The 10,890-nt window shown below is 36.3% G+C and overlaps 1 protein-coding gene across 8 annotated transcripts; it reads left to right on the forward strand.

Annotated features, from left to right (window-relative positions):
- Nucleotides 1–1,743: 1,743 nt before the first annotated feature.
- Nucleotides 1,744–10,890, forward strand: KRT222 (keratin 222). 8 transcript variants are annotated; one of them, XM_025439654.3, is made up of 8 exons: nucleotides 1,801–1,955; nucleotides 3,998–4,074; nucleotides 4,825–4,865; nucleotides 5,297–5,425; nucleotides 6,151–6,371; nucleotides 7,982–8,058; nucleotides 8,235–8,370; nucleotides 8,802–10,890. In XM_025439654.3, the coding sequence occupies exons 4-8, from the start codon at nucleotides 5,309–5,311 to the stop codon at nucleotides 9,028–9,030; spliced, it is 780 nt and encodes a 259-aa protein (XP_025295439.1). In that variant the 5' UTR covers nucleotides 1,801–1,955; nucleotides 3,998–4,074; nucleotides 4,825–4,865; nucleotides 5,297–5,308; the 3' UTR covers nucleotides 9,031–10,890. The 8 variants fall into 8 exon arrangements, with proteins under 8 accessions (XP_025295438.1, XP_025295439.1, XP_025295442.1 ...); XM_025439657.3 differs by having other exon boundaries at nucleotides 5,301–5,425; XM_025439656.3 differs by lacking the exon at nucleotides 1,801–1,955 and adding an exon at nucleotides 1,969–2,037.

Raw genomic sequence — 10,890 nt, forward strand, 5'->3', positions numbered from 1 at the left:
TCTTGCTTGTCTTCCCACTACCAAGTGCCTGATTCTTTTCGTATTTCTCACTCTCAATTACCAAGAAAGATTATCAGTTTGGTCTAGATAATCATAAGTGACTCTTGGGGTGCCTTGGTGGGTCAGTGGTTGAGCATCTACCTTTGGCTCAGGGCTTGATCCTGGGGTCCTGGAATCAAGTCCTGCATCAGGCTCCCTACAGGGGAGCTTCTCCCTCTGCCTATGTCTCTGCCTCTCCCTGTGTGTCTCTCACGAATAAGTAAATAAAAATCTTTTTTAAAAAATCATAATTGACTCTCTTTAGCCAGAGCTTTTATATCAGACTACCTCATAGGTCTCTGCCCCATAGACTGGCCATCCTTTGGCCCAGTGTCCATCTCTAGATCAATCATTTGTGGCTGATGGGAAGGGTGAAAGAGGTCATAGATCAGGCTAAACAGAGGACAGGAATGACCAGAACCCCTCTCTCTCAGCAGGGTCAATAGATGGCCAGCTTTGTTTACAAGGGACAGTAGGAATGTCCAAGCACAAACTGGCCTAGCCAGCAGTGAGTTAATTCGGAAATTAAAAAAACACAATGCACATTCAAAGGCCCTGTGAATGCTGGAGCCAAGGATTGATTATTTCCTGAACTACTCTTTGGATACAACTCCAGCCAAGCCACTCTACAAATAACAATGACAATAGGTCTATTCTCAAAAATATTTCAGTCATTTCTAATGTGTGACTGGCCAGCTGGCTGGCCAGAGTAAACAAGGAATTTAGGTGAGGAGAGAGAGAAGCAGAGGCAGATGGGGCAATATATGGAACACAACAAAGAGGTCACACAGTTCCAGTCTCAGAGATGCCATGACATTGCCCTATGACCTTGGGCAAGATACCTCAATCCTTCCCATCTCAGGCTTGTCACCTTTTCAGATTACAAAGTGACAGGGATCATGAAGTTCAGATAAAATGATAGATATAAAGGCACTTCTTAAAGTTAGAAGAGCGGCACACTTGTTCTATTTACAGGTATGAATTGTCACTGACTATATGTTTACTCACAAAGGAGTAACCCCTACAGTGAATCTTACTCAGTGAATCCCCCCTGGACATGGACCATCTGATTGTATTTCTTCAACTTTGTTAAAATATTGGAAATGTTAACTCCCAGCTCTCACACTTTATTAGCGCTTACCTACAGCTATAGCTTCATCTGGGTATCGGCCTCAAGACATCAAACTGTCGTGGGGCCAACTGCCTGCCATGAACCACACATGTATCCATTTGAGAGAAATATGATCAGTCTCATGGCTAATGACAATTGTCAGCTTCATCTGGTGGCAGCTTTTTCCAAAACCTGTCAGAATATTCAAGATTTCCGATATATTCTAATGCCCTACCACAGCATTTCTGTTTAAATAATCGAAAGGGCAAGAGAAACTATAAAAGAAAATTTTAGCTATCATGTTTTCAGCCCTGATTAATTGCCATGCAGGGTCTTTGGGGAAAACAAAATACAATTTTCTTCCCCTTCTTCCCCATTTCCTTTAGACACATGATAAATTGCCCCCACCCCCACCCTCACCCCCCAAAGTGCTCAATTTTACAAGAGACCCAATTCAGGAATGCTGAGGATGTTTTCCTTTTTCCGTTCCCCTAGGGAGAGTCTGACGCATCTACTCCACCAACCACAGTAGGAGAAAAGGGTTTGCATATTTGCCTAATTGATTAGCAACACGGTTCTGGAAAGGGAGCTCTGCGTCTTTAAGGCTCCACGGAGCTCTGTGTCTGCTCGACGCAGACAGACCAGCTCTGCCGCAGCGACTCATCCTATCGATAAGGTTCACTTAGCCAAGGTGGAGGATGGGAAAAGAATGGAGCTGTCCCAGCTACTCAATGAGATCAGGGCAAACTATGAAAAGCTCCTCACCAGAAATCAGATAGAGACCGTGCTCTCAACAAGGATCCAGGTAATGATTTCATACAGACAGGCACCTTCCAGGATAAGGAGACAATCCCTGTCTATCCAATTCCTGTCCCGGCCTCTTTGAGGTACAGTATTTCCTTTTGGATGCAGCGTCTACTGGGGAAGGAATTTAGGTTTTACTGCGATGTGACTGGGACCACAGGGGGAAAATGCTCTGATGATACCGTTCAGTGGTCATTCGGTTAATGTCGATTGATGATTTTTACATCAGTGATGAGGTTCCTATCGTTAACAAAACATAGGGCCAACATGCAATAAAATGGGGCGATCTAACCTCTTTCAGACATCCTTCGGGAAGAAAGCATTTCAAATACCCTTCGAAGATTATTACAGAGTTATTTATAGAGAATGTTTAAATAACGACTTTAAAATGGCAAGCTTTAGGGTAAGATTTACTAGCTTGCACACTTGGTAGAGATAAAAAAAAACAGATAAAATATTTCTGAAAGGTTTCTGTCACCAGTTTTATACCAGATTGTTATAAATAGAAATTATCTAAGTATGTGAAGGTGGCATTCAGAAACAGTGATATAAATTGGGACAATAAAATTCCCCAAATTGATATGGACTCTCCACTTAGAGATTTTTGTTTTGTGCTACAAGATGAGAAATGTTTATTTCCAATACAAGTCGTGAAATATTTAAGTATTAAAAAGAGAGAGAGAGCTAAGTTGAATAAAGCCTAAATCCTAATTTCATAGACTTACTTTGTTTTAAAGTGACAATCACATTTAGCAATTAATTAAGATCTTACACATTTAAATAACTGTACAAACAAATATTTTAGAAAGAAGATTTAAAAATGCAAGGATTTTTGTCTGTGTTTTTTGGTTTGGTTCTTTTTTTTTTTTTAACTTTTGTATCTGAGTTCAAATTCTATTCTAGTCACCCAAATAGTGAACTTAAGAACAATGCCCAACAGGGGAAAAAATATTTCAAGGAAATCATAGAACTTTACTTCATTAGCAATTCATTTTGGTAACAGTATAAATTTCACCTCTAGGTAATATTTTCAGCCTTCACAAAGAATGAGCAGTATCCTAGATCAAGCAAAGTCACTGGGATATTTAAGTGTTGGAATAGTTCATTCACCTCTTGCAAAGAGAAGGCAAAAAATTACTAGACAACAATTTCTGAAAAATATAGACCAAATCAATATTTTTTTTGCAATAGTAGCAATACAAGTTATTTAATTTGTAAGTCACAACGCCAAAATTAGTAAGTTAAAGTGAAAAGGCGAGGCTATAGTAAGTTTTGTTTAGAGTCTTTTTAATGTATATCTACTTTAGAGGATTTTTTCTTTCAAAGAAATCAGAAAGTCAGTTGGAATAAATTTAGGGAAGCCTGATTAATTATTACAAAATAAAGAAACATAAGCTTTTTGTGACTTATTGTTGTAGAACAAACTACCTCAAAATTTAGTGAATTAAAACAACCATGGCATTCATTCTCTCATGATTCTGTGGGTTGACTGCTTCAGTGGGAGTGATTCTTCTGCTGTGCATGACACTGGCTGAGACTGTAATCATCTTGGGGCACAACTGGCCTGGGATGCCCAAGGTGCCTCACTCACACATCTGGTGCCTTGGCAGGGGATTTTTGGAAGGCCGGCTCAGCTGAGACAATTGGGTCTTTTGCTCTCTCTCCCTGTGCCTCGGGGTCTCTCTCCACCTGGCCTCTACTGATCTCTCCAGCAGGGTATCCAGACTTCTTAACAGGTTGGCCCAGGGCTTCCCTAAGGACAGGAGTGCAAGTTCTCAGGGCTTCCTGAGGTTTAGGGCTAAAACTGGCATTTCTGCCACATTCCACTGGCTAAAGTAAGACACAAAGTCTGCCCAGATTTAGTACAGACGGGGACCACACAAGAACATGAATCTGGGGAGGTGCGGATCTTCGAGGGCCAACTTCGGAATCTAGCTACCGCACAATCCAAGCTGCCAGTTCCAAACAAAATCCAAAAGACCAGCAGATACGAGCAGTTTTATGCTCTCCTAGTTCCTAAATTCTTGATATTCTCTTTTGTAGCTGCTCTGCGATGTGTTGCTGCTTAACTTTGCCATCTTACCGCTAGGAACAAGTGATACAACAAACCAAAAAAAAAAGTATGAATTTTGTTCTTTAATGCCTTGCCCTAAACTTTATTTGTAAACTTTCATTTACTGCAGTGCTTTCTTTAAAAAAAGAAATCTATTTTACCATCAAATTAAAATTTTTTATTTCAAGGTGCATTTTTATAAAAGCATTAATAAGTTGCCACTTTTGCTTCAAAATACTGCAATCAATTCCATACATCGCCCCTGCTGCTCTTGGGGCCAAATGTTGAGAATTCTGTCAAAAGATACTTTCATTTGATTTCAACATCAGCATAAGAACATTTAAAGCCAAATATAACATATTCCACTTGTTATTTAATATGACGGCATGTAGAAAACAATCTTTAAAGATGCAATTTTGGCTACTTCCCTAGATATCCAAAATTAGCATGCTTTCTAAAAAGATCGTTTGCGAAAGGTAAATCAACAGTGGGTTCTCTTTCTACGGAAGTCTATTTTAGAGCCTCTAATGCCTATGATAACCTAATTCTTTAAATTATTCATAATATACTTCCCAGCAGTATTTAATCGCTGTCCATATACCCAGTCCCAGAATCAATTGGTTTAAGATATAGAACTGTTTATCTGCTTTTACAAAGCAGTCTACAAGAAACATAGAGGGGAAATAATAGCTGAGTTTCAATCCTTCTTCCTAATAATGCCATAAATAACAAAGTGAAGAATCAGAGGTCTGAAACTTAGATCCTACAAACTGTTACTTTTCATTAAAATAGATGTATTTTTCTCTGCATTTCATAGACTGTCATCGTAGGAAGAGACGTCTGAGGTTCATTTTATAGGTGAGAACACTGAAACTGAGCATGCAATTCACTTGCTCCCATACCTGACCAATTAGTCCCCAAGCACTAAAACACATGTTTGAAATTTGACAGTTTAAAGAAAAAATGATGAGGCACCTATCTATGTTTCTAGGATTGCTTTTATTTTTTATTTTATTTTATTTTTTAAAGATTTTATTTATTCATTAGAGAGAGAGAGAGAGAGGACAAGCCTGGGGGAGAGGCAGAGGGAGAGGGAGAAGCAGACTCCCTGCTCAGCGGGGAGCCTGACATAGGGCTCAATCCTAGGACCCTGGGATCCTGACCTGAGCGAAGGCAGACGCTTAACAGACTGAGCCACCCAGGCGCCCCTCTAGGATTACTTTTAAACGTCTCATTTTCAAGAGTGGTCTTTGTTTTTGTTGTTCTTGTTGCTGGTGGCTTTCTTAAAGCTAGAAGAAGATATGAGCAAAAAAATGGACAAAGACGAAGAGGCTTTAAAGGCAGCGCAAGCAGAACTCAAAGAAGCTCGGCGCCAGTGGCAGCACCTGCAAGTGGAAATTGAATCTCTCCAGGCGGTGGTGAGAATGATCTCAAAACCGACTGGCCCACTGAGTCCCCAGACATTTGTTGATTAAGAGAGAAAGGAATAATGCCCCTTACCTTACACTGAGAAACTGAAAGGCAAGACCACTGAATTCTATCCCTGGTCCCCCGCACAACTACCTCCCTCCCTCCCTCCATCATGACCATGGCTATTATCAGGTCATTCAAGATTTAGTTCAGGCCTGTAAAAAGGAAGGAATCCTTGCTTCTCATCCTGGAGTCCTCTAACTGCTGCGGTGAGAGAACATAGCCTTTGTCATTATCCAAAGTTCTAGCAGCGGGGAGTCTTCCTTCCCCACCCCCTGAGACTTCTAATAGTAAAAAATATTTAAACACTTTCCCCAAATGCCTTTTCTAAGCAGTCTGCTCTACTTTAACATTTGATGTTCTCTATTTCCAATTTTTTAAAAAGTCAAATAAACCAGAGTGATAATAAGTCAGTCACACAGCAGATTCTTTTTTTTTCCTTGCTGTAAGAATTATCACAGGATTCTGTTGAAATACTAAGTTCTCTAGCCATCTGTATATAACTTGTTTTCACTTGAGTCATAAACAAAGTTCTAAGGAAACACCTTTTGCATAAGTGATATACCATTATTGCAAACATTTAGAGAACACAATAGAATGAAGCCATTGCCAATCAGATTTCAGAAGCACACTTTGTTTCACTCCTTCACTGATGAAGATCTATATAAAACAGGAAAGGGGCCTTGAAAACTCCCTACATGCCAGCGAGCAACATTACCAGATGCAGTTGCAAGACCTAGAGGCCGTGATTGAAGGACTAGAGAAAGAACTACAGGAAGTAAGGCGTGGCATCGAAAAGCAGCTTCAAGAGCACGAGATGCTTCTCAACACAAAGATGAGGCTAGAACAAGAAATCGCCACTTATCGCCGCCTCCTAGAAAAGGAAGAAATCAGGTACCTAATTCCATATACAGTCATTGATGGCAAGTGACCAGAAATACGGAGCCACTTAGGTCTCTGGTGAGACAGTCAGAGAAATTACATCTAAAAAGCCATCTGTCATCACCATGGCGTGCTCACTGGGTTCCTACAACAATATAGGATTAGTAGGCATTGCAAAGAATATGTGGGAGAACTATTTCCAGCCCCCCTAAATTATGAAGAGAATGGCCAAAGTCAGGGACTTTAGCCATGACAAAGATTGCTTCCAGCCTAGAATGAAATGTAAATAATTCTCAGTCACTACAAGAATGACCTTTCATAACTTGCTCACTTTCCTTGCCATTCATCCCTTCTAAAATTAATCAGTTCCTTCTATGGGCCACAGAAAGCCTATATTACAAACAAAGAAACAAAGAAAGCTTGGAAAATGCACATCTCCCCCCACCCAGAGACCACTTCTACCACAGATCAAAAGCCAAAATTAATAATAATAATAATAATGATGATGATGATGATAATAATGATAATAATGTGATTATATTACAACCACGAAAAGCAATTTAGTTCTGAGTACATGATTTAAAAGATTTCCAGATGTCCTGATAACAAAAGGTATGGAAATATCAAAAGAAGAATTCTTACTAATTCAGTTTCATAATCTGCAATCACTTGTAATGTCACATGGCTTTGAGCATGGGACAACCTCCAATTTTACATGTTCCTAGAAAGAAAACTTTATTCTTGCTTGCTTCAGAATTCCTCTAAAAAATTAGATGAAACTACCTTAACCTGTAATAAGTCTTGACATTTACTAAAGCTTTGAAAAACAAATTGAATTCAAAATCTACCACTTACTAGCCAGGTGACACCAGGCAAGTTACTGAACCTCTCTGCACCTCAGTTTTTTCATCCATAAAATGGGGATAATATTACCTACCTCATAGGATTGCTGTAAGGATTAAATAGTTTGTGAAGTGCTTAAAACAGTGCTATGTGAATATACATACACACACACCTCTAATTTGTTATTAAATAAAATAAGTGTGGATTTTATTTAATGCGTAATCATTCAAGATGTTGATAAAGCAGTCTTTAATATTTCTTTAATTTGTAAAATTTTCATTATGCTATATTTAAGATATAAAAGAAAGTATCAAGAAAAAAGTCATGAACTTCATGTTCTCACTTCCCCCAGCCTGAGAAGTGAAATACAGTGTTGTTGAAGTCTCCCCACCCCCACCCCAGGCACCTAAACTATATCCTCCTATCCCCAACCTTCTCCTTTAGTCTAACCTGGCTCTTGAATTTGATCCTTATCAGTCTTACACATTCCTTTATACTAATATGTATATATGTTTCCCTAAACAAAATACTAAATTGTTTTGCATATTATTTTAACCTTTATAAAATTAGCTACAAACTACCTTTTCTTCCCCACTCAATGTTATACTTGGGAGATTCATCCATAAAGACACAGTGTACCCATAGTTCATTTATTTTCACTGCTAAATAATATTTCCATTGTATGAATAAACTACATTTTATCCATTCTTTTATTGGTAAGCATTTAATTATATGCTAATACAGCATTGCTTCTCTAATATAATTCTTTCCAATTCCAGATATTATGGTTGTATCCAAGGTGAGAAAAAAGAACAAAAACCTACAACAAGTAGAGTTGGTTTTGTTTTACCTTCAGGTGAGTTTCTGATATTAAGCAAACAAACTTGAAAAGCAAAGTGCCATTTATAGAGATTGTAAATAAATACTGTAAAGTAGCAAAAATAAGCAATATTTGAATATAGTTTGACATAAATTTTCTGGGACTAGGACTACAACATTGTGATTTAATGTTTCACTATAACATTTTCACAGCCATTATAAATGAAATATCTTTTTCAACAAAACTCCCACAAAAGTATGAGAATGAAAAAGTGGAAACAGTGACCAAACAGGCAATACTAAATGGAAATATTGTGAAGGAAAGCACTGAGGCTCGTGGCACTATCCAGTAAGTAAAATAATTTTGACTAAGAAATAATAATAAACACGTGCAAAGAAATTAACTTCAGTTGAGTAATCTCAATAATCTTTGCATGTTTCCAAACATAATTTTAATATGCTGCAATTTTTTTAATCTGACATGAGTAAATATATTTAAACAAAAACTCGGATATTAGAGTACTCAATCCTTAATTCACCATTTTTCCAAAAATATAATCAAAACATGAGAATTCCATAGAATTCCTTGGAAATTATACCTGTGTGATTTTTAAAGCGTGTAAATTATAAATTCCACAATGTAAATTGTGAGTTATAATTTTAAATGTTTCAATTATGAATTACACACATTTCTTGATTTCTTTTTCATATGGAATACATATTATATATTTTTAATAGATCCATATTTTTTCATATGGAAGGTTTATTTTATCATTTCAGGACAGAGAAAGTGGATGAAGTTATTAAAGAATGGGAAGGCTCCTTCTTTAAAGATAACCCTCGATTAAGGAAAAAATCTGTTTCTCTTCGATTTGATCTTCATTTAGCAGCCACTGATGAAGGGTGTTTACAGACTAAGCAGGATAATCTACCAGATATAGAAGTCAGGCTTATCATGAGAAGATCATGCAGTATCCCCTCTATCAAACCTCCATCAACAGCTAATTAATCCAAAGACAGTATTTTACTTGATTTGAAAACGACATTAGGGTAGACCAAGGTGGATAATCCTGACCACCCTCTGTCCCAAAATGTAAGTTATTAAGTATATATGTTATGATCAATGAGTGTCCCTTCAGAAAACAAACAGGGACAAAATTTCTCTGAATCCATTTATGGATGCATTCTTTGAAGAGGGGGAGCTTCAAAATAAAACCAGAAATTCAGTATGGTTTCTACTTTATTTACTCCAAACAGTCTTCTTTTTCTCTTGAAATTTTATCAGAAACTAAGCCTGAAGCTTGGCTTGGTTGAGTCTTTGAAATTTCACTCAGTGTCTGAATATTCTAAGGAAAGAGAACAATTTGTTTAAGTATGATTAGATTATATTAAGAATTACGCTGACTTATTCATCATTATTCCATGACTGGTTATATCTAAAAAGATTTTTCTACTTAAAAAAGAAAACAATTGTAACAAACTTAAAGAGGACTCACAATTCACATAACCAAAAAAAATTTTTTTGGAGACAATCATTTGCATACTTAGAAAAATAACAGAGCCACTTTCCACGAGCAATTCCAAGCAAACTATAGAACACCCCTGGCTAATTTGATGATTAAATAAATTTAAGTTAATCTTAATCCAAAAGCTTTTTGTAATCATGATCTGATTTACAGAAGAGTTACTTTATTCAAAGAACTTTAAGGTTGCATCCTCTACAAAAAATCAAAAGGCCAGTGGCACAAACAAAAGATGAAAGTCTTGTTGCTATGGTTCCTAGAATAGAGTTCTCTAAATCTCTCCGTCGCAACTTTTTCATCAGTAAAGTTAAATGTGACTAATTGGAATAGTTGATGTGAGCATTAGCTAAGATACTATGTAAAGCATTATAAATATTTCTTGCAGTCATTTATGTGAATTAAGATAACAGTACTGTTATCTAAGCGATGAGCATTTGCAGGATTTCCATTTTTAAATTGTTCAAACTGTAATAAATATGGACAGAAAACATATTTGTGAATAAATCAAGTATTGTTGCAAAGTTTTTTAAACAACTTAATTTGTTTAATACAGGCATATTTATTTATTTTAAAACCTTAAACAATAAATACCTGTTTTAAAACATTAGAAATTTATAGGCTATCACTTTTTTTCTAAGCAGAATAAAATGTTGAGTACAACTCACCATACTTTTTCCCAGCTAAAATATCATCTAAGGGCTACAGCTCAGTTAGCAATTTTAGTACAGCCTTTGCAATCTCTTTCTTTCTCTATTTCACATAGAACAAAGTGTATATTTTAACCAGGAGAAAATCATGTTAAATAATCTTTAACATAATACAGGGATATAAAATTTTAAATTTTCTTTTTCAATTATTTTAAATTCCTTTTAGCCTGTCTTATTCTATTTAGCAAAAGGGATTATTTTGTTTTGTCAAGGATACGACAGCATGTTAAATGCTTACTCTTGTGTAAGCATCCAACCTAAAAAATACATCCTGTACATAAGTGTTTTCATTCAATATTAGTTAAATGCTATGCTACTAACTTTATTAATGCTTTGAAAAATGCAATCATATAAGCTATTGTACTAAAGTCACTGTATTAAGCAACAGTAATCATAATAAAACAATATATCTAGTGTAATCTATATGCAGTGTTAAAAACAGTACTGGGCATCATGAATGTAACTGCTTGTTAAAGTAATTCTGCTATGCAGCTCTTGTGTGTATAAGATGTACATTTTAAAATACAGTATTTGAATTTATTTTAAAAAGTTTTATTTGCTTTGGGGCATTTTAAATCGGGATAGGAATTTACCAAAGTAGATGATACCAGTATAATAATAAAAAAAAAAAAACTGAAA

This window comes from Canis lupus, chromosome 9 (genome assembly GCF_003254725.2).
Source record: "Canis lupus dingo isolate Sandy chromosome 9, ASM325472v2, whole genome shotgun sequence".
Lineage (NCBI taxonomy): Eukaryota > Metazoa > Chordata > Mammalia > Carnivora > Canidae > Canis > Canis lupus.

Coding starts and splice junctions, on each gene's coding strand:
- KRT222 (XM_025439653.3), top strand. CDS start 1,860: ATGGAGCTGTCCCAGCTACTCAATGAGATCAGGGCAAACTATGAAAAG. Junction 1,956..5,296: donor TGCTCTCAACAAGGATCCAG/GTAATGATTTCA, acceptor GCTTTCTTAAAG/CTAGAAGAAGATATGAGCAA. Junction 8,059..8,234: donor TGGTTTTGTTTTACCTTCAG/GTGAGTTTCTGA, acceptor ACATTTTCACAG/CCATTATAAATGAAATATCT.